The sequence below is a fragment of the Nesoenas mayeri genome (genome assembly GCF_963082525.1).
Source record: "Nesoenas mayeri genome assembly, chromosome: 34".
Lineage (NCBI taxonomy): Eukaryota > Metazoa > Chordata > Aves > Columbiformes > Columbidae > Nesoenas > Nesoenas mayeri.
The window spans coordinates 1-24,289 of record NC_137575.1 but is presented as its reverse complement, the minus strand read 5'-3'; the positions used below and the strand labels follow the sequence as shown (position 1 = coordinate 24,289).

Genomic DNA, 24,289 nt, shown 5'->3' with positions numbered 1-24,289 from the left:
TGGGCGCAAGCCACGCCCCCCACCCCATTGACTCAGCGAGCCCCCCATTAACCACTATAGGGACCCCTAAGCCACGCCCCCCAACCCCTCATAGCCAATCAGGCCCCCTAAGCCACGCCCCCTCGCTTCCCATTGGCTGCGCGCCCCCACTCCCCCCCATTCATACAATAGGCGCCCCCTAAGCCACGCCCCCTCGCTCCCCATTGGCTGCGTGCCCCCACTCCCCCCCATTACAATAAGTGCTCCCCCTAAGCCACGCCCCCTCGCTCCCCATTGGCTGCGCCCCCCCCATTAGAATAAGCGCCCGCTAAGCCACGCCCCCTCGATTCCCATTGGCTGCGCGCCCCCACCCCCCCCATACCCCTAAAGCGCTCCCCGTAAGCCACGCCCCCTCGCTTCCCATTGGCTGCGCGCCCCCATCCCCCCATTCATACAATAGGCGCCCCCTAAGCCACGCCCCCTCGCTCCCCATTGGCTGCCCCGCCGCGCCCCCACGTGTCCCCCCCGCTCCCCGCCAAGCGCGCCCCCTAAACCCCGCCCCCTCGCTTCCCATTGGCCGCGCGCCTCTAAGCCACGCCCCCCCTCCCCGAGCGCTCCCCCCTCCCTCCGCGGGCTCCGCAGGCGCATGCGCGTTGCGCTCCCCCCCCCCCAATCGCTTTTCCCGCCGCTCCGCCGCTTTTCCCGCCAAACCCCCCGCCCCCCCCACCCCCCCCCGGTGCCCCCGCCCCCCCCCGCTGCTTTTCCCGCCAAAAAGCGCCGCTTACCGGCCCCCCCCGAGCTCAACGAGAAGCGGCGGCGGCCCCGGACGCGCCTGCAAAATGGCGGCGGCCCCCAGAACCTTCCCCGGGCTCCTCCCCGCCTTCCTATTGGCTGAGGGGGGCGGCGCCGCCGCTTCCCTATTGGCTGCGCGCCGCCCGCCGGGCGGGGCGCCGCGCGGCGAGCGCGCTGATTGGCCCAGCCCCTCCGCGCTTCTGATTGGCCGGCGCGCCGTCGCTATGGAGACGCTCCCCCCCCCCGCCCTCCCTGAGCGGTCGCCATGGCAACGCGGCCTAGTTGCGGCCTAGAAGCCTGCGAAACGCCCCAAACCTTGTTTTTTCACCAAAATACACCGTTTTGACGGCAAATGGCGCCTCAAAACGCATCAGCGCGACCCAGAAAACCCCCCAATGGCCTTAAACTGTTTTTTATTGGTTAAAATGGGGGGTTTTGGAGGCTCGATCACAAGCCGATGGTGTAAGAGCGGCCTGTGGGGTTGTGAAGGGCCGAGCAGGCCGGTGACGTCACAGCCCATTCGTACCACACCTTCTTGGGCGTGGCCAATCGCCAGAAGGCCACGCCCACTTCCTCTCCGGCCCGCACTGCCATTGGTTGCTGCGGAGAAGGGAGAAAAGGGTCAACAAGATGGCCGCCGGGCAAGATGGCGGTGCCAAGATGGCCGCCGCAAGATGGCCGGCGAGACAAGATGGCCGCCCCACATATTGACGCCCAAAATGACTCATTTCCCCCCAAAATGGCCCATACAGGATGGCCGCCCATCCAATATGGCTTCCCATTCAATATGGCTGACAGCCAAGATGGCCGCCAATCCAAGATGGCCGCCCAAACCCCCCTAATGACCCAATTTCACCCCCAAAATGACCCCCAATCCAATATGGCCGCTGATCCAAGATGGCTGCCGATCCAAGATGGCCGCCCCAAGATGGCCGTCCACTCCCCATTCCAAGATGGCCGCCCGATCCCCCCAAAATGACCCATTTTGACCCCAAAATTGTCCCCCCCCCAATATGGCCGCCCATCCAATATGACTTCCCATTCAATATGGCTGCCAGCCAAGATGGCCGCCAAGTCCTGACCCCAAAATGACCCATTTCACCCCAAATATCCCCCCCAAGATGGCTGCCCATCCAAGATGGCTGCTGATCCAAGATGGCCACCAATCCAAGATGGTCACCCCAAGTCCTCATTCCAAGATGGCCGCCTGATCCCCCCAAAATGACCCGTTTTGACCCCAAAATTGTCCCCCCCCCCAATATGGCCGCCCATCCAAGATGGCTGCCAAACAAGATGGCTGCCAAACAAGATGGCCGCCCAAACCCCCCAAATGACCCATTTTCACCCCAAAAATGACCCCCCAAGATGGCTGCCATTCAATATGGCTTCCCATCCAATATGGCTGCTGATCCAAGATGGCTGCCGATCCAAGATGGCTGCCCATTCAAGATGGCCGCCCCAAGATGGCCGGCAAGACAAGATGGCCGCCCGAGATATTGACCCCTAAAATGATCCATTTCGCCCCCAAAATCGCCCCCCCAAGATGGCCACCCATCCAAGATGGCTGCCAATCCAAGATGGCTGCTGATCCAAGATGGCCACCCCAAGATGGCCGACCACTCCTCATTCCAAGATGGCCGCCCAAACCTTGACCCCCAAAATGACCAATTTTCACCCCAAAATTGTCCCCCCCACTATGGCCGTCCATCCAATATGGCTTCCCATTCAATATGGCTGCCAGCCAAGATGGCCGCCAATCCAAGATGGCCGCCCAAACCCCCCTAATGACCCATTTTCACCCCAAATTTGTGCCCCCCAATATGGCTGCCCATCCAATATGGCTGCCAATCCAAGATGGCCGCCCCAAGATGGCCGTCCACTCCCCATTCCAAGATGGCTGCCCGATCCCTGACCCCCAAAATGACCCATTTTCACCCCAAATGTCCCCCCCCCCAATATGGCCGCCCATCCAAGATGGCTGCCAATCAATATGGCCGCCAGCCAAGATGGCCGCCGATCCAAGATGGCAGTCCATTCAAGATGGCCGCCCCAAGATGGCCACCAAACCCCCAAAATGACCCATTTTCACCCCAAAATTGTCCCCCCCAATATGGCCGCCATCCAAGATGGCTGCCAATCAATATGGCCACCACAATATGGCCGCCAGCCAAGATGGCTGCCGATCCAAGATGGCCGCCCAAACCCCCAAAATGACCCATTTTCACCCCCCAAAATGCCCCCCCCTAAGATGGCCGCCAATCCAATATGGCTTCCCATCCAATATGGCTGGTGATCCAATATGGCTGCCAACCAAGGTGGCCACCAATCCAAGATGGCCACCATCCAATATGGCTGCCACCCAAGATGGCCACCAACCAAGATGGTCGCTGATCCAATATGGCCACCCATCCAACATGGCCGCCGCTCCAAGATGGCCGCCACCCTAGATAGCCGCCAATCCAATATGGCCACCCATCCAATATGGCCGCCAATCCAATATGGCCACCATCTAATATGGCCGCCATCCAATATGGCCACTTTCCAATATGGCCGCCACCCCAGATGGCCGCCAATCCAATATGGCCGCTATCCAAGATGGCCGCCACCCTAGATGGCCATTAATCCAACATGGCTGCCAATCCAAGATGGCCACCATCCAATATGGCCACCACCCAATATGGCCACCCATCCAATATGGCCACCATCCAATATGGCCACCACTCAACATGGCCGCCAATCCAAGATGGCTGCTGATCCAACATGGCCGCCCATCCAATATGGCCACCCATCCAATATGGCCGCCCATCCAACATGGCCGCAATGCAATATGACCACTCATCCAATATGGCCGCCGATCCAAGATGGCCGCCATCCAAGATGGCCACCAACCAATATGGCCCCCACTCAATATGGCCGCCACCCTAGATAACCACAACCCAATATGGCCACCGATCCAATATGGCCGCCACCCAATATGGCCACTTTCCAATATGGCCGCCACCCTAGACGACCACTTTCCAATATGGCCGCCAATCCAAGATGGCCGCCATCCAAGATGGCCGATCCAAGATGGCCGCCAATCCAATATGGCCACCGAGCCAAGATGGCCGCCACCCTAGATAACCACAATCCAATATGGCCGCCGATCCAAGATGGCCGCCAATCCAAGATGGCCGCCGATCCAAGATGGCCGCCAATCCAAGATGGCCGATCCAAGATGGCCGCCGATCCAAGATGGCCGATCCAAGATGGCCGCCCACCTTGATGGGGAAGAAGATGGGGAACCAGGAGAACATTCCGGGCGAGTGCGTTTCCGGGCGGATACCTGGGGGTCAAAGGTCAGGCCCAGGCCACGCCCCCTCCCTCCCATTGGCCACAACCCATAGGCCACGCCCCCCATTCCCCATTGGCCACGCCCCCCAACCCCATTGGCCACGCCCCCTCCAGCCCATTGAGCTCAATACAACCCCATTGACCCCAATGCAACGCTCATTGATTGACCCCCCGTAGCTCCGCCCCCTCGCCCCCATTGGTTCTACCATTGGGGGGGTTGACCCCTGAGACCCTCCCCTATTGGCCCGCCCACCCCCAAGCCCCGCCCCTTCTCCTTAAGCTCCGCCCCCCATCCCCAACCCCATTGAGCTCAACACAACCTCATTGACCCCAATGCAATCTCATTGATTGACTCCCCGTAGCTCCGCCCCCTCGCTCCCATTGGCCCCGCCATTGGGATGGTTGACCCCTGACACCCTCTCCTATTGGTCTGCCCACCCCCAAGCCCCGCCCCCTTTTCTTAAGCCCCGTCCACCCAACCTCAACCCAATCCCATAGACCCCAACCCAACGCCCATTCATTGATCCCCCGTAGCTCCGCCCCCTCGCCCCCATTGGCCCCGCCATTGGGATGGTTGACCCCTGACACCCCCTCCTATTGGTCCCTCCACCCCCAAGCCCCGCCCACTTCCCTTAAGCCCCACCCACTCACCCCCAACCCAGCCCCATTTCCGCCCATAGCTCCGCCCCCTTGCGCCCATTGGCCCCGCCCTGTGGCAGGTTGACCCATAAGACCCTCCTCTATTGGTCAGCTGCACCCCGAGGCCCCGCCCCCTCTGGCCCCGCCCATACTGAGGGTGATGTCGCCATAGAGAGTGGTCTCGAAGTAGCCGGCGAATCCGTGTAGGACGGTGTTGACCCCGACCCGGAAGGACAAATGGCGGAAGCGGTTGTTGTCGGGGGTGGGGTCTGGGGAGGGGGGCGTGGTCAGAGTTAGCCAATGGGGTCAATGGGATCAATGGGGGGCAATGGAAGTCAATGGGAATCAATGGGGCTCAATGGGAATCAATGGAAGTCAATGGGGGTCAATGGGTCAATGGGGGCGATGGGGGCAAGGGGGTCAATGGGGGCGAGGGGGTCAATGGGGTCAATGGGTCAATAGGATCAATGGGTCAATGGGGTCAATGAATCAATGGGGTCAATGGGGTCAATGGGGTCAATGGGTGAATGGGGGTGAATGGGGTCAATGGGTGTCAATGGGGACATTGGGGTCAATGGGGTCAATGGGCCAATGGGGTTCAATGGAGTCAATGGGGTCAATGGGTCAATGGGGTCAATGGGGGCAATGGGGTCAATGGAGTCAATGGGGTCAATGGGTCAATGGGGACAATGGGGGGCAATGGGGTCAATGGGTCAATAGGGGCAATGGGGTCAATGGGGTCAATGAGGGCAATGGGGGTCAATGGGTCAATGGGTCAATGGCGGTCAATGGGGGCAATGGGGTCATTGACTCAATGGGGCCAATGGGGTCAATGGGGGTCAATGGGGGTCAATGGGGTCAATGGGGTCAATGGGGGTCAATGGGGTCAATGGGAGTCAATGGGAATCAATGGGGTCAATGGGTCAATGGGGTCAATGGAGTCAATGGGGTCAATGGAGTCAATGAGGTCAATGGGGACAATGGGGACAATGGGGTGAATGGGTCAATGGGGTCAATGGAGTCAATGGGTCAATGGGAATCAATGGGAATCAATGAGAATCAATGGGAGTCAATGGGAATCAATGGGAATCAATGGGAGTCAATGGGAGTCAATGGGAATCAATAGGAGTCAATGGGGAATCAATGGGAATCAATGAGAATCAATGGGAGTCAATGGGAATCAATGGGAATCAATGGGAGTCAATGGGAGTCAATGGGAATCAATGGGAGTCAATGGGAGTCAATGGGAATCAATGGGGGTCAATGGGGAATCAATGGGAGTCAATGGGAGTCAATGGGAGTCAATGGGAGTCAATGGGGAATCAATGGGAGTCAATGGGCGTCAATGGGTCAATGGGAATCAATGGGAGTCAATGGGAGTCAATGGGGTCAATGGGAATCAATGGGCGTCAATGGGAGTCAATGGGAATCAATGGGAGTCAGTGGGAGTCAATGGGAATCAATGGGAATCAATGGGAGTCAATGGGAGTCAATGGGAGTCAATGGGAATCAATGGGAATCAATGGGAGTCAATGGGGTCAATGGGAATCAATGGGAGTCAATGGGCGTCAATGGGAATCAATGGGAATCAATGGGAGTCAGTGAGAATCAATGGGAATCAATGGGAGTCAATGGGGGTCAATGGGAATCAATGGGAATCAATGGGGATCAATGGGCGTCAATGGGTTTCTTGGCCCCGCCCCCTATTGCGCGTAACTCCAATGACCCCGCCCCCTTGTGGGCGTGTCCCCAGAAGCCCCGCCCCGCAGGGGGCGTGTCCTACCTGGGTTCGGGTGTTGGAACTCGAAGCAGCGCTGGGGAGGAGCCAATTGGTGGAAGTTGTGCAGCCGAACCACATAGGGGGTCTCAAACTGGGCCTGGGGACCAGTATGGACCAGTATGGACCAGTATGACCAGTACGGACCAGTATGGACCAGTATGACCAGTATGGACCAGTATGATCAGTATGGACCAGTATGATCAGTATGGACCAGTATGGACCAGTATGGCCAGTATGGACCAGTATGGACCAGTATGATCAGTATGGACCAGTATGGACCAGTATGGCCAGTATGGACCAGTATGGACCAGTATGACCAGTATCGACCAGTATGATCAGTATCGACCAGTATGGACCAGTATGACCAGTATGGACCAGTATGGACCAGTATGGACCACTATGACCAGTGTGGACCAGTGTGGACCAGTATGACCAGTATGGACCAGTATGGACCAGTGTGGACCAATAACCCCCCCAAGTCCATCCCACTCCCATTGATCCCATTGACCCCCATTAACCCCAATGACCCCCATTGGTTCCCATTGACCCCCATTGACCCCAATGTCCCCATTGACCCCATTGACCCCATTGGCCCCATTGACCCCATTGACCCATTGACCCCATTGACCCCATTGACCCATTGACCCCATTGCCCCCATTGACCCATTGACCCCATTGTCCCCATTGACCCCCATTGACCCCATTGACCCCATTGCCCCCATTAACCCCATTGACTCATTGACCCCATTGACCCCATTGACCCCCATTGACCCCATTGATCCCATTGACCCTATTGACCCCATTGACCCATTGACCCCCATTGACCCCATCGCCCCCATTGACCCCATTGACCCCTTGACCCATTGACCCCCATTGACCCATTGACCCCATTGACCCCATCGCCCCTATTGACCCCAATGTCCCCATTGACCCATTGACCCCATTGTCCCCATTGTCCCCATTAACCCCATTGACCCATTGACCCCATTGACCCATTAACACCCATTGCCCCCATTGACCCCAATGTCCCCATTGACCCCATTGACCCCAATGTCCCCATTAACCCCATTGACCCATTGACCCATTGACCCATTAACACCCATTGACCCATTGACTCATTGACCCCATTGACCCCATTGCCCCCATTGACCCATTGCCCCCATTGACCCCAATGTCCCCATTGACCCCATTGACCCCATTGTCCCCATTGACCCCCATTGATCTCAATGTCCCCATTGACCCCATTGTCCCCCATTGACCCCATTGTCCCCATTGACCCCATTGTCCCCATTAACCCCATTGACCCATTGCCCCCATTGACCCCAATGTCCCCATTGACCCCATTGACCCCATTGTCCCCATTGACCCCCATTGACCCCAATGTCCCCATTGACCCCATTGGCCCCATTGACCCCATTGCCCCCATTGACCCCACTGACCCATTGACCCCATTGACCCCAATGTCCCCATTAACCCCATTGACCCATTGACCCATTGACCCATTAACACCCATTGACCCATTGACTCATTGACCCCATTGACCCCATTGCCCCCATTGACCCATTGCCCCCATTGACCCCAATGTCCCCATTGACCCCATTGACCCCATTGTCCCCATTGACCCCCATTGATCTCAATGTCCCCATTGACCCCATTGTCCCCCATTGACCCCATTGTCCCCATTGACCCCATTGTCCCCATTAACCCCATTGACCCATTGCCCCCATTGACCCCAATGTCCCCATTGACCCCATTGACCCCATTGTCCCCATTGACCCCCATTGACCCCAATGTCCCCATTGACCCCATTGGCCCCATTGACCCCATTGCCCCCATTGACCCCACTGACCCATTGACCCCATTGACCCCATTGCCCCCACTGACCATTGACCCCATTGACCCCATTGACCCCCATTGACCCCAATGTCCCCATTGACCCCATTGGCCCCATTGACCCCATTGCCCCCATTGACCCCACTGACCCATTGACCCCATTGACCCCATTGTCCCCACTGACCCATTGACCCCATTGACCCCATTGACCCCAATGTCCCCATTGACCCCAATGTCCCCATTCACCCCATTGCCCCCATTGACCCATTGCCCCACTGACCCACCTGTGGGTGCCGGTCGGGCTCCCTGCACCCCCGAACCTCCGTGTGCAGTTTGGGGGAGCAGACGGGCGCCAGGAACGAGCAATAGGAGCCGGGGATGGAGACGCCTCCCGCTGTGGGGCGGGACCCATAAGTGTGGGGCTGGACCCACAGGGACCAGCACAGGAACATAGAAAACACATAGAAACCCACAGAGACCCATAGAGACCATACGGATCCCATTAACCCCATTGAAACCCCATTGATCCCCATTGATCCATGGACCCCATTGACCCCATTGACCCATTGACCCCCATTGACCCATTGAACCCCATTGACCCCATTGAACCCATTGAACCCCATTGACCCCATTAACCCCATTGAACCCCATTGATCCCCATTGACCCATGGACCCCATTGACTCCCATTGACCCCATTGACCCCCATTGACCCGTTGAACCCCATTGACCCCATTGAACCCCATTGACCCCCATTGACCCTCATTGACCCCCATTGCCTGCATTGACCCATTGACTCCATTGCCCCCCATTGACCCCATTGATCCCGATTGACCCCATTGACCCCCAATGATCCCCATTGACCCCATTAACCCCCATTGACCCATTGAACCCATTGACCCCCATTGACCCATTGACCCCATTGACCCATTGACCCCATTGAACCCATTGACCCCATTGACCCCATTGACCCCATTGACCCCCACTGACCTCCATTGACTCCTATTGATCTGCATTAACTCCCATTGATCCCCATTGACCCCCATTGACCCCCATTGACTCTTATTGATCTGCATTAACTCCCATTGACTCCATTGATCCGTATTGACCCCCATTGATCCCCACTGACCCCCATTGACTCTTATTGATCTGCATTAACTGCCACTGATCCCCATTGATCCCCATTGACCCCCTTGATCCCCACTGTCCCCATTGAACCCATTGACCTCATTGACCCCCATTGACTCTTATTGATCAACATTGGCCCCCATTGACCCCCATTGACCCCATTGACCCATTGACCCCATTGATTCCAATTGATCCCCATTGACTTCCATTGACCCCCATTGACCCCAGTGACCCCCATTGACTCTTATTGATCCCCATTGACTCCCATTGTTTCCAATTGACCCCCATTGCCCCCCATTGCCCCCCATTGATCCCCATTGACCCCATTGATCCCATTGACCCCCATTGACTTCTATTGATCTCTATGGGTGTCTATGGGTCCCATTGACCCCATTGACCCCATTGACCCCCATTGACTCTTATTGATCTGCATTAACTCCCATTGACCCCATTGACCCCATTCACCCCCATTAAACCCACTGACCCCCATTGATCCCCCATTGACTGTTATTGATCCCCATTGACCCCATTGACTCTTATTGATCCCCATTAACTCCCATGACTCCATTGACTCCCATTGATCCCCATTGACCCCCATTGACTCTTATTGATCTATATTAACTCCCATTGATCCCCATTGACCCCATTAACTCCATTGATCCCCATTGTCCCCATTGACTCCCATTGACTGTTATTGATCCCCATTGACCCCATTGACTCCCATTGACTGTATTGATCCCCATTGACTCTTATTGATCTGTATCAACTCCCATTGACCCCCATTGCCCCCCATTGCCCCACAGCCCCATAGACCCACGTTTCAGGCACTTCTGGGCCCCGTCCAGGCACTCGGGGGCCAACTCGTTGTCCCCAAAGGACCCCAGGACCCCAATTCACCCCATAGCTCCTCCAGTACCCACCAATGGAGCCCATTGATCTCCATTGACCCCATTGACCCTCATTGATCTCCATTGACATCTATTGATCTCTATGGGTGTCTATGGGTCCCATTGACCCCATTGCCCCATTGCCCCCCATTGATCCGCATTGACCCCCATTGACTCTCATTGACCCCATTGACCCCCATTGTCTCTTATTGATCCCCATTGACCCCCATTGATCCCATTGACTCTTATTGATTCCCCCATTGACCCCCATTGATCCCCATTGACTCTTATTGATCTGCATTAACTCCATTGACCCCCATTGACCCCATTGATCCACATTGACCCCCATTGTCTCTTATTGATCCCCATTGACTCCCATTGTCTCTTATCGATCCCATTGACCCCCATTGACCCCCATTGATCCCCATTAACCCCCATTGACCCCATTGAGCCCCATTGACCCCCATTGATCCCATTGACTCTTATTGATCTGCATTAACTCCCATTGACCCCATTGATCCCCAATGACCCCATTGATCCCCATTGACCCCATTGACCCCATTGACCCCCATTGACTCTTATTGATCCCAATTGACCCCCATTGACTCTTATTGATCTGCATTAACTCCTATTGATCCCCATTGACCCCCATTGACCCCCATTGACTCCATTGACTTCCATTGACTCTTATTGATCCCCATTGACTCCCATTGATCTCCATTGACTCCCATTGATTCCAATTGACCCCCATTAACTCCCATTGACTCCCATTGACTGTTATTGATCCCCACTGACCCATTGACTTCCATTGACTCTTATTGATCCCCATTGACTCCCATTGACTCTTATTGATCCTCATTGACTTCCATTGACTCTTATTGATCCCCATTGACCCCATTGCCCCATTGACCCCCATTGCCCCATTGACCCCATTGCCCCCATTGCCCCCCATTGCCCCATAGACCCCATAGACCCACGTTTCAGGCACTTCTGGGCCCCGTCCAGGCACTCGGGGGCCAACTCGTTGTCCCCAAAGGACCCCAAGAGCTCGGACACCAGGAGGTCGGCGGGTTCGGGGGGGTCCCAGCCCCTCATATCCTGGGGAACCACGACCACCCGCGACCCCCACTCCTCATACTGCCAGCTCTCCAACCTGGGGGGCAGACCCATAGATTCTATGGGGCCGCCCCATAGATTCTATGGGGCTGCCCCATAGAATCTATGGGGCGGCCCCAGAGATGAAAGGGGGGGGGGGTTTGGGGTGGAAAATGGGGATTTTGGGGTGGGGGGGGTGGGTAGAGCACTTATGGGGCTGCCCCATAGATTGGGTGGGGCTGCCCCATAGATTCTATGGGGTGGAGTTAGGAAGGGTTTAGCGGGTAATAATGGGGATTTGGGGGTGTTGTGGGATGTCTATGAGGGTCAGGGGCACTTGGGGGGCTGCCCCATAGAATCTGTGGGGCGGACCCATAGATTCTATGGGACGGACCCAGAGGTGGACAAGGGGACCTTGGGGGGGATTTGGGGTGGGAAGGTGATGATTTCAGGGGGTTATGGGGCTGCCCCATAGATTGTGTGGGGCTGCCCCATAGATTCTATGGGGTGGAGTTAGGAAGGGTTTAGGGGGCAATAATGGGGATTTGGGGGTGTTGTGGGGTGTCTATGAGGGTCAGGGGCACTTAGGGGGCTGCCCCATAGATTCTATGGGGTGGACCCATAGATTCTATGGGGTGGCCCCAGAGATGAAAGGGGGGGGGGTTTGGGGTGGAAAATGGGGATTTTGGGGTGGGGGGGGGTGGGTAGAGCACTTATGGGGCTGCCCCATAGATTGGGTGGGGCTGCCCCATAGATTCTATGGGGTGGAGTTGGGAAGGGTTTAGGGGGCAATAATGGGGATTTGGGGGTGTTGTGGAGTGTCTATGAGGGTCAGGGGCACTTAGGGGGCTGCCCCATAGATTCTATGGGGCGGACCCATGGATTCTATGGGGTGGAGTTAGGAAGGGTTTAGGGGGTAATAATGGGGATTTGGGGGTGTTGTGGGGTGTCTATGAGGGTCAGGGGCACTTGGGGGGCTGCCCCATAGAATCTGTGGGGCGGACCCATAGATTCTATGGGACGGACCCAGAGGTGGACAAGGGGACCTTGGGGGGGATTTGGGGTGGGAAGGTGATGATTTCAGGGGGTTATGGGGCTGCCCCATAGATTCTATGGGGCGGGATTATGGGGATTTTGGGGGCACATTTGAGGTGGCAAATGACAGTTTAGGGGGTGCTATGGGGCAGAGGTCCCTTGTGGGGCTGCCCCACAGATGCCGTGGGGCTGCCGGATAGATTCTGTGGGGCTGCCCCATAGATTCCATGGGGTGGGGTTGGGGGGGGTTTGGGGGCAGATTTGGGGCGGGAAATGACAGTTTAGGGGGTGCTATGGGGCAGAGGTCACTTGTGGGGCTGTCCCATAGATTCTGTGGGGCTGCCCCATAGATTCTATGGGGCGGGGCTGGGGGTCAGATTTGGGGCGGGAAATGACAGTTTAGGGGGTGCTATGGGGCAGAGGTCCCTTGTGGGGCTGCCCCATAGATAGTGTGGGGCTGCCCCATAGATTCTGTGGGGCTGCCCCATAGATTCTATGGGGCGGGGTTATGGGGGCAGATTTGTGGCGGGAAATGACAGTTTAGGGGGCGCTAATGGGGCAGAGGTCCCTTGTGGGGCTGCCCCATAGATTCTGTGGGGCTGCCCCATAGATTCTATGGGGCGGAGTTATGGGGGTTTATGGGGGCAGATTTGGGGTGGGAAATGACAGTGTAGGGGGTGCTATGGGGCAGAGACACTTATGGGGCTGCCCCATAGATTCTGTGGGGTTGCCCCATAGATTCTATGGGGCGGGGTTGTGGGGGTCTATAGAGGCGTTTGGGGGGGATAAATAGGGATTTGGGGGGCAGATTTGGGGCTGGAAATGCCAACTTATGGGGTGCTATGGGGCAGCCCCACCACTTATGGGGCTGCTCCATAGATTCTATGGGGCAGGTTTGGGGGGTTTATGGAGGCAGATTTGGGGCGAGAAATGACAGTTTAGGGGCTGCTATGGGGCAGAGGTCCCTTGTGGGGCTGCCCCATAGATTCTGTGGGGCTGCCCCATAGATTCTATGGGGCTGCCCCATAGGATTCCCCGTAGCTTCCGCGCCCCATAACTCGGCTTTGGGGGCACGTAGAGACGCGGGGTTTTCGCCGTGGGGCAGGGCAGGTTGTGGGGCAGCTATGGGGCGGCTATGGGGCAGCTATGGGGCAGCTCACGTGACCACGGCGTTGGGGTTCTTCTCCACGGCGTAGATGCGGACGCGTCGCTCCGCCTGATTGGCCGCCCGTAAGGTGGCGTTGACCAATGGGCCCCGGCCGGCGCCCAGCACCATCACCACCCTATGGGGCAGACCCATAGATCAGTGGGGCAGAGCCCAAACTGGGGGTTTCTATGGGTCTCTATGGGTCTCTATGGTCTCTATGGGTCTCTATGGGTCTCTATGGCTCCCTATGGGTGTCTATGGGTGTCTATGGGTCTCTATGGGTCTCTATGGTCTCTATGGTCTCTATGGGTCTCTATGGCTCCCTATGGGTGTCTATGAGTCTCTATGGGTCCCTATGGGTCTCTATGGTCTCTATGGGTCTCTATGGTCTCTATGGGTCTCTATGGGTCTCTATGGTCTCTATGGTCTCTATGGGTCTCTATGGGTCTCTATGGGTCTCTATGGTCTCTATGGGTCTCTATGAGTCTCTATGGTCTCTATGGCTCCCTATGGGTGTCTATGGGTCTCTATGGGGTCTCTATGGGTCTCTATGGGTCTCTATGGGTCTCTATGGGTCTCTATGGGTCTCTATGGTCTCTATGGGTCTCTATGGGTCTCTATGGTCTCTATGGGTCTCTATGGTCTCTATGGTCTCTATGGGTCTCTATGGGTCTCTATGGTCTCTATGGGTCTCTATGGGTCTCTATGGGTCTCTATGGCTCCCTATGGGTCTCTATGGTCTCTATGGTCTCTATGGGTCTCTATGGTCTCTATGGGTCTCTATGGTCTCTATGGTCTCTATGGGTCTCTATGGGTCTCTATGGGTCTCTATGGGTCTCTATGGTCTCTATGGGTCTCTATGGGTCTCTATGGTCTCTATGGTCTCTATGGGTCTCTATGGTCTCTATGGGTCTCTATGGGTCTCTAGGGTCTCTATGGGTCTCTATGGGTCTCTATGGGTCTCTATGGGTCTCTATAGTCTCTATGGCTCCCTATGGGTGTCTATGGGTGTCTATTGGTCAATCTATGGGTGTCTATGGGTCAATCTATGGGTCCCTATGGGTCCGCCCCACACTTATGGGTCACTCACTGCTCGCCGCTCCCTTTGTCCCCATCGCTCACTCGCTCCATCAAACACCTGTAAATGGCCTTAAAAAAGGGGGCGGAGCTTCAATCAAAAGGGGGCGTGGCCACCCCAGGGGGAGGGGGCGTGGCCTCCCCTATGGGGAGGGGGCGTGGCCACCCCCCCAAGCCCCGCCCACCTGCTGGTATTGGGCGTATTTGATTGGGTCCTTCTCAAAGACCTCGTAGGTCTGGGATTCCAGGTTGTCCATTAAGGGCTATGGGGGGGGAAAGGGGGCGGGGTTAAGGGGGGACACGCCCATTGGTGGGCGGGGCCAAGGGGGGACACGCCCACTCAGGGATGGACACGCCCCCCCCCCCTGGTTCCTATTGATATAAGGGGCCCCATTGAAAAGAGTGGGGGGACCCAGGAGTGCCCCAATGGGTTTAATAGGGGAGGGGGGGGACCCAGGAGTGCCCCAAGAGGGACCCAGGAGTGCCCCAAGGGATCCCAATGGGGGACCCAGGAGTGCCCCAATGGACCCAGGAGTGCCCCAAGAGGGACCCAGGAGTGCCCCAAGGGACCCAAATAGGGACCCAGGAGTGCCCCAATGGGTTTAATAGGGGAGGGAGGGACCCAGGAGTGCCCCAAGGGACCCAGGAGTGCCCCAATGGACCCAAGACATTGGGAGGGACCCAGGAATACCCCAATGGACCTAATACTGTAGGAGGGACCCAGGAGTGCCCCAATGGACCCAAGACTTCAAGAGGGACCCAGGAGTGCCCCAATAGACTCAAGACATTGGGAGGGACCCAGGAGTGCCCCAATGGATCTAATAGTTCGGGAGGGACCCAGGCGTGCCCCAGGGGACCCAGGAGTGCCCCAATGGACCCAAGACATTGGGAGGGACCCAGGAGTGCCCCAATGGACCCAAGACTTCAAGAGGGACCCAGGAGTGCCCCAATGGGTCAAATAGTTCGGGAGGGACCCAGGAGTGCCCCAATGGACCCAAACCTTTGGGGAGGGACCCAGGAGTTCGGGAGGGACCCAGGAGTGCCCCAATGGACCTAATACTGTGGGAGGGACCCAGGAGTGCCCCAATAGACTCAAGGGTTCGGGAGGGACCCAGGAGTGCCCCAATGGACTTGAGACTTCGGGAAGGGACCCAGGAGCTCAGGAGGGACCCAGGAGTTCGGGAGGGACCCCGGCGTGCCCCAGGGGACCCAGGAGTGCCCCAATGGACCCAAGACTTCAAGAGGGACCCAGGAGTGCCCCAATGGACCTAAGACTGTGGGAGGGACCCAGGAGTGCCCCAATAGACCTAATAGTGTGGTAGGGACCCAGGAGTGCCCCAATAGACTCAAGACATTGGAAGGGACCCAGGAGTGCCCCAATGGATCTAATAGTTCGGGAGGGACCCAGGAGTGCCCCAGGGGACCCAGGAGTGCCCCAATAGACTCAAGGGTTCGGGAGGGACCCAGGAGTGCCCCAAGGGACCTAAGACTGTGGGAGGGACCCAGGAGTGCCCCAATGGACCCAAGACATTGGGAGGGACCCAGGAGTGCCCCAATGGACCTAAGACTTCAAGAGGGACCCAGGAGTGCCCCAATGGACTCAAGACATTGGGAGGGACCCAGGAGTGCCCCAATGGACTCAAGACATTGGGAGGGACCCAGGAGTGCCCCAATAGACCCAAGAGCTCAGAAGGGACCCAGGAGTGCCCCAATGGCCCTAAGACATTGGGAAGGACCCAGGAGTGCCCCAATGGACCCAGGAGTGCCCCAATGGACCTAAGACTGTGGGAGGGACCCAGGAGTGCCCCAATAGACTCAAGGGTTCGGGAGGGACCCAGGAGTGCCCCAATGGACCCAAGACATTGGGAGGGACCCAGGAGTGCCCCAATAGCTCTAAGACATTGGGAGGGACCCAGGAGTGCCCCAATGGACCCAAGACATTGGGAGGGACCCAGGAGTGCCCCAGGGGACCCAGGAGTGCCCCAATGGACCTAAGACTGTGGGAGGGACCCAGGAGTGCCCCAATAGACTCAAGGGTTTGGGAGGGACCCAGGAGTGCCCCAATGGATCTAATAGTTCGGGAGGGACCCAGGAGTGCCCCAGGGGACCCAGGAGTGCCCCAATGGACCCAAGACATTGGGAGGGACCCAGGAGTGCCCCAATGGACTCAAGACATTGGGAGGGACCCAGGAGTGCCCCAATGGACCCAAGACATTGGGAGGGACCCAGGAGTGCCCCAATGGACTTAATAGTGCAGGGAGGGACCCAGGAGTGCCCCAATGGACCCAGGAGTGCCCCAATAGACCCAAGACATTGGGAGGGACCCAGGAGTGCCCCAATAGACTCAAGGGTTCGGGAGGGACCCAGGAGTGCCCCAATGGACCTAAGACTGTGGGAGGGACCCAGGAGTGCCCCAATGGACCCAAGACATTGGGAGGGACCCAGGAGTGCCCCAATGGGTCAAATAGTTCGGGAGGGACCCAGGAGTGCCCCAGGGGACCCAAGACATTGGGAGGGACCCAGGAGTGCCCCAATGGACTCAAGGGTTCGGGAGGGACCCAGGAGTGCCCCAATGGACTTAAGACTTCAAGAGGGACCCAGGAGTGCCCCAATGGACTTAATAGTGCAGGGAGGGACCCAGGAGCTCAGGAGGGACCCAGGCGTGCCCCAAGGGACCCAGGAGTGCCCCAATGGACCCAAGACATTGGGAGGGACCCAGGAGTGCCCCAATGGACTCAAGGGTTCGGGAGGGACCCAGGAGTGCCCCAAGGGACCTAAGACTGTGGGAGGGACCCAGGAGTGCCCCAATGGACTTGAGACTTCGGGAAGGGACCCAGGAGCTCAGGAGGGACCCAGGAGTTCGGGAGGGACCCAGGCGTGCCCCAGGGGACCCAGGAGTGCCCCAATGGACCCAAGACTTCAGGAGGGACCCAGGAGTGCCCCAATGGACTTAATAGTGCAGGGAGGGACCCAGGAGCTCAGGAGGGACCCAGGAGTGCCCCAATGGACCCAGGAGTGCCCCAATAGACCCAAGACATTGGGAGGGACCCAGGAGTGCCCCAATGGGTCAAATAGTTCGGGAGGGACCCAGGAGTGCCCCAATGGACCTAATACTGTGGGAGGGACCCAGGAGTGCCCCAATGGACCTAAGACTTCAAGAGGGACCCAGGAGTGCCCCAATGGACTTGAGACTTCGGGAAAGCACCCAGGGGCTCAGGAGGGACCCAGGAGTTCGGGAGGGACCCAGGAGTGCCCCAATGGACTCAAGGGTTTGGGAGGGACCCAGGAGTGCCCCAAGGGACCCAGGAGTGCCCCAATGGACTTAAGACTTCAAGAGGGACCCAGGAGTGCCCCAATAGACTCAAGGGTTCGGGAGGGACCCAGGAGTGCCCCAATGGAGTTAAGACTTCGGGAAAGGACCCAGGGGCTCAGGAGGGACCCAGGAGTTCGGGAGGGACCCAGGCGTGCCCCAGGGGACCCAGGAGTGCCCCAGGGGACCCAGGAGTGCCCCAATGGACCTAAGACTGTGGGAGGGACCCAGGAGTGCCCCAATGGACCCAAGACTTCAAGAGGGACCCAGGAGTGCCCCAATGGACTTAATAGTGCAGGGAGGGACCCAGGAGTGCCCCAATGCACCCAAACCTTTGGGGAGGGACCCAGGAGCTCAGGAGGGACCCAGGAGTGCCCCAATGGACTCAAGGGTTCGGGAGGGACCCAGGAGTGCCCCAATGGACTTAGGACTTCGGGAAAGGACCCAGGAGCTCAGGAGGGACCCAGGAGTTCGAGAGGGACCCAGGAGTGCCCCAGGGGACCCAGGAGTGCCCCAATGGATCCAAGACATTGGGAGGGACCCAGGAGTGCCCCAATGGACCCAAGACATTGGGAGGGACCCAGGAGTGCCCCAATGCACCCAAACCTTTGGGGAGGGACCCAGGAGATCGGGAGGGACCCAGGAGTGCCCCAATGGAGTTAAGACTTCGGGAAAGGACCCAGGAGCTCAGGAGGGACCCAGGAGTTCGGGAGGGACCCAGGCGTGCCCCAGGGGACCCAGGCGTGCCCCAGACCTGCAGGGGGCTCTGCAGATAGTCCTCGTATCCCCGTGCAAACAGCTCATAGGCCGAGGGGGGTGGGCGGAGCTGCCCCAGGTGCTCCAGGTACTGCAGGTAGGACCCCAAGGGCTTCCCGGGGTGTCGAGGGGACCCCGACAGCACCAGCTGAACCTCCAGCTGCAAAATGGGGGTCACGGCGCGATCGGGGAGCCCCGAAAACCCCCCGGACGGCGGCGAAATGGGGGGGAACGACCCCAAAATGGCCAAAATCGAGGCAAAAATGGCGGAAATCGACCCAAAAATGGGGGAAATCGACCCCAAAATGGCCAAAATTGACTCTAAAATGGTGGAAATTGACGCTAAAATGGCCGATTTAGGCCCCAAAATGGTTGAAATGGACCCTAAAATGGCCCCAAAATGGTGGAAATTGACCCTAAAATGGGCGAAATTGACCCTAAAATGGTGGAAATTGAGACCAAAATGGGGGAAATTGAGACCAAAATGGGCCCAAAATGGCCGAAATTGACCCTAAATGGACCCAAAATGGTTGAAATTGACCCTAAAATGGCCAAAATTGACCCTAAAATGGCGGAAATTGACCCAAAAATGGGGGAAATTGACCCTAAAATGGCCAAAATCGACCCTAAAATGGCGGAAATTGACCCAAAAATGGGGGAAATCGACACTAAAATGGGGGAAATTGACCCAAAAATGGATGAAATTGACCCCAAAATGGGGGGAATCGACCCCAAAATGGCCAAAATCGAGCCAAAAATGGCTAAAAACGACACTAAAATGGCCGAAATTGACCCTAAAATGGCCAAAATTGACCCTAAAATGGGGGAAATCGACCCAAAAATGGCCAATTTAGGCCCCAAAATGGTTGAAATGGACCCTAAAATGGCCCCAAAATGGCAGAAATTGAGCCCAAAATGGCCCCAAAATGGTTGAAATTGACCGTAAAATGGCCAAAATTGACTCTAAATGGGCCCAAAATGGCCCAAATTGAGGCCAAAATGGTCAAAATTGAGCCCAAAATAGTGGAAATTGACCCTAAAATGGCCGAAATTGACCCTAAAATGGATGAAATTGAGCCCAAAATGGGTAAAATTGACCCTAAAATGGCCAAAATTGATTCTAAATGGGCCCAAAATGGCCCAAATTGAGACCAAAATGGCCCCAAAATGGCCGAAATTGACCCTAAAATGGCCCCAAAATGGTTGAAATTGACCCTAAAATGGATGAAATTGACCCCAAAATGGCCAAAAACGACACTAAAATGGCCAAAATTGACCCTAAAATGGTGGAAATTGACACTAAAATGGCCGATTTAGGCCCCAAAATGGTTGAAATGGACCCTAAAATGGCCCCAAAATGGCGGAAATTGAGCCCAAAATGGCCCCAAAATGGTGGAAATTGACCCTAAAATGGCTAAAATTGAGCCCAAAATGGCCAAAAATGAGCCCAAAATGGGTTAAATTGACCCTAAAATGGGTTAAATTGACCCTAAAATGGCCAAAAGTGACTCTAAATGGGCCCAAAATGGCCCAAATTGACCCCAAAATGGACCCAAAATGGCCCAAATTGACCCTAAAAAGGCCCCAAAATGGTCAAAATTGAGCCCAAAATGGCCCAAAATGGTTGAAATTGAGCCCAAAATGGCCAAAATTGACCCTAAAATGACCCAAAATGGTGGAAATTGAGCCCAAAATGGTGGAAATTGAGCCCAAAATGGCCCCAAAATGGCCCAAATTGACCCCAAAATGGCCCCAAAATGGTGGAAATTGACCCTAAAATGGCCAAAATTGACCCAAAATGGCCCAAATTGACCCAAAATGGCCCCAAAATGGTGGAAATTGAGCCCAAAATGGGTTAAATTGACCCTAAAATGGTGGAAATTGACCCTAAAATGGGGGAAATTGAGACCAAAATGGGCCCAAAATGGGTTAAATTGACCCTAAAATGGCCAAAATCGACCCTAAAATGGTGGAAATTGACCCTAAAATGGGTTAAATTGACCCTAAAATGGCCCAAATTGACCCAAAATGGCCCCAAAATGGTGGAAATTGAGCCCAAAATGGGTTAAATTGACCCTAAAATGGTGGAAATTGACCCAAAAATGGGGGAAATTGACACTAAAATGGGTAAAATTGACCCTAAAATGGTGGAAATTGACCCAAAAATGGGGGAAATTGACACTAAAATGGGTAAAATTGACCCTAAAATGGTGGAAATTGACCCTAAAATGGCCAAAATTGACTCTAAATAGGCCCAAAATGGTTGAAATTGAGCCCAAAATGGCCCCAAAATGGGTAAAATTGACCTTAAAATGGCCAAAATTGACTCTAAAATGGGCCCAAAATGGCCCCAAAATGGCCCAAATTGACCCTAAAATGGCCAAAATTGAGCCCAAAATGGCCCCAAAATGGTGGAAATTGACCCTAAAATGGCCAAAATTGTCTCTAAATGGGCCCAAAATGGTGGAAATGGCCAAAATTGAGCCCAAAATTGAGCCCAAAATGGCCCCAAAATAGTGGAAATTGACCCTAAAATGGAGGAAATTGAGCCTAAAATGGGTTAAATTGACCCTAAAATGGCCAAAATTGATTCTAAATGGGCCCAAAATGGCCCAAATTGAGACCAAAATGGCCCCAAAATGGCCGAAATTGACCCTAAAATGGCCCCAAAATGGTTGAAATTGACCCTAAAATGGCCGAAATTGACCCTAAAATGGCCAAAAACGACACTAAAATGGCCAAAATTGACCCTAAAATGGGGGAAATCGACCCAAAAATGGCCAATTTAGGCCCCAAAATGGTTGAAATGGACCCTAAAATGGCCCCAAAATGGCCGAAATTGAGCCCAAAATGGCCCCAAAATGGTGGAAATTGACCCTAAAATGGCCAAAATTGACTCTAAATGGGCCCAAAATGGTCCAAATTGAGGCCAAAATGGTCAAAATTGAGCCCAAAATAGTGGAAATTGACCCTAAAATGGCCGAAATTGACCCTAAAATGGTGGAAATTGAGCCCAAAATGGGTTAAATTGACCCTAAAATGGCCAAAATTGACTCTAAATGGGCCCAAAATGGCCCAAATTGAGACCAAAATGGCCCCAAAATGGCCGAAACTGACCCTAAAATGGCCCCAAAATGGTTGAAATTGACCCTAAAATGGATGAAATTGACCCAAAAATGGCCAAAAACGACACTAAAATGGCCAAAATTGACCCTAAAATGGGGGAAATCGACCCAAAAATGGCCAATTTAGGCCCCAAAATGGTTGAAATGGACCCTAAAATGGCCCCAAAATGGCGGAAATTGAGCCCAAAATGGCCCCAAAATGGGTAAAATTGACCCTAAAATGGATGAAATTGACCCAAAAATGGCCAAAAACGACACTAAAATGGCCAAAATTGACCCTAAAATGGGGGAAATCGACCCGAAAATGGCCAATTTAGGCCCCAAAATGGTTGAAATGGACCCTAAAATGGCCCCAAAATGGCAGAAATTGAGCCCAAAATGGCCCCAAAATGGGTAAAATTGACCCTAAAATGGCTAAAATTGAGCCCAAAATGGCCAAAAATGAGCCCAAAATGGGTTAAATTGACCCTAAAATGGGTTAAATTGACCCTAAAATGGCCAAAATTGACTCTAAATGGGCCCAAAATGGCCCAAATTGACCCCAAATGGACCCAAAATGGCCCAAATTGACCCTAAAAAGGCCCCAAAATGGCCAAAATTGAGCCCAAAATGGCCCAAAATGGTTGAAATTGAGCCCAAAATGGCCAAAATTGACCCTAAAATGACCCAAAATGGTTGAAATTGAGCCCAAAATGGTGGAAATTGAGCCCAAAATGGCCCCAAAATGGCCCAAATTGACCCCAAAATGGCCCCAAAATGGTGGAAATTGACCCTAAAATGGCCCAAATTGACCCAAAATGGCCCCAAAATGGTGGAAATTGACCCTAAAATGGCCAAAATTGACCCAAAATGGCCCAAATTGACCCAAAATGGCCCCAAAATGGTGGAAATTGAGCCCAAAATGGGTTAAATTGACCCTAAAATGGCCAAAATTGACCCAAAAATGGCAGAAATTGACCCAAAATGGCCCCAAAATGGCCGAAATTGACCCCTAATTAACCCCATAATAACCCCTAATTAACACCCCAATTACCCCTTAATTAACCCCATAATAACCCCTAATTAACACCCCAATTAACCCCATAATAACCCCCTAATTAACCCCATAATAACCCCCAATTACCCCTTAATTAACCCCATAATAACCTCCTAATTAACCCCATAATAACCCCCAATTAACCTCTAATTAACCCCATAATATCCCCCAATTAACCCCATAATAACCCCCCATTAACCCCTAATTAACCCCTAATATCCCCCCAATTACCCCTTAATTAACCCCATAATAACCCCTAATTAACACCCCAATTAACCCCATAATATCCCCCAATTATCCCTTAATTAACCCCATAATAACCCCCAATTAACCCTTAATTAACCCCATAATAACCCCCAATTAACCTCTAATTAACCCCAAAATATCCCCCAATTAACCCCATAATAACCCCCCATTAACCCCTAATTAACCCCTAATATCCCCCCAATTACCCCTTAATTAACCCCATAATAACCCCTTATTAACCCCATAATAACCCCCATTTACCCCTTAATTAACCCCATAATAACCCCTTAATTAACCCCATAATAACCTCATTATAACCCCCAATTAACCCCATAACAACCCAATTAACCCCTAATTAACCCCATAATAACCCCCTTATTAACCCCTAATTAACCCTCCAATTAACCCCATAATATCCCCCAATTACCCCTTAATTAACCCCATAATAACCCCCAATTAACCCTTAATTAACCCCATAATAACCCCCCATTTAACCCTTTAATTAACCCAAATCAACCCCCCAATTAACCCTTAATTAACCCCATAATAACCCCCTTATTAACCCCTTAATTAACCCCATAATAACCCCCTAATTAACCCCATAATAACCCCCAATTACCCCTTAATTAACCCCATAATAACCCCCTAATTAACCCCATAATAACCCCCAATTACCCCTTAATTAACCCCATTATAACCCCTTAATTAACCCCATAATAACCCCCCAATTACCCCTTAATTAACCCCATTATAACCCCTTAATTAACCCCATAATAACCCCCCAATTACCCCTTAATTAACCCCATAATAACCTCCTAATTAACCCCATAATAACCCCTCCATTAAGCCCATAATATCCCCCAATTAACCCCTAATTAACCCCCAATTAACCCCATAATAACCCCCAATTACCCCTTAATTAACCCCATAATAACCCCTTAATTAACCCCATAATAACCCCTTAATTAGCCCCATAATAACCCCTTATCAACCCCATAATTAACCCCCCATTAACCCCTAATTAACCCCCCAATTAACCCCATAATAACCCCCAATTAACCCTAATTAACCTCCATTAACCCCTTAATACCCC

The 24,289-nt window shown here is 54.2% G+C and overlaps 1 protein-coding gene across 1 annotated transcript; it reads right to left on the bottom strand.

Annotated features, from left to right (window-relative positions):
* Window positions 1–1,185: 1,185 nt before the first annotated feature.
* Window positions 1,186–18,949, bottom strand: PRMT5 (protein arginine methyltransferase 5; the record flags this gene model as incomplete). Its single annotated transcript, XM_080361564.1, has 10 exons — window positions 1,186–1,371; window positions 4,032–4,096; window positions 4,896–5,012; window positions 6,527–6,620; window positions 8,641–8,750; window positions 11,347–11,522; window positions 13,660–13,782; window positions 14,737–14,795; window positions 14,909–14,986; window positions 18,788–18,949. Coding segments are annotated over 10 exons (1,137 nt in total), but the record flags the coding sequence as incomplete, so codon positions are not given.
* Window positions 18,950–24,289: the final 5,340 nt, after the last annotated feature.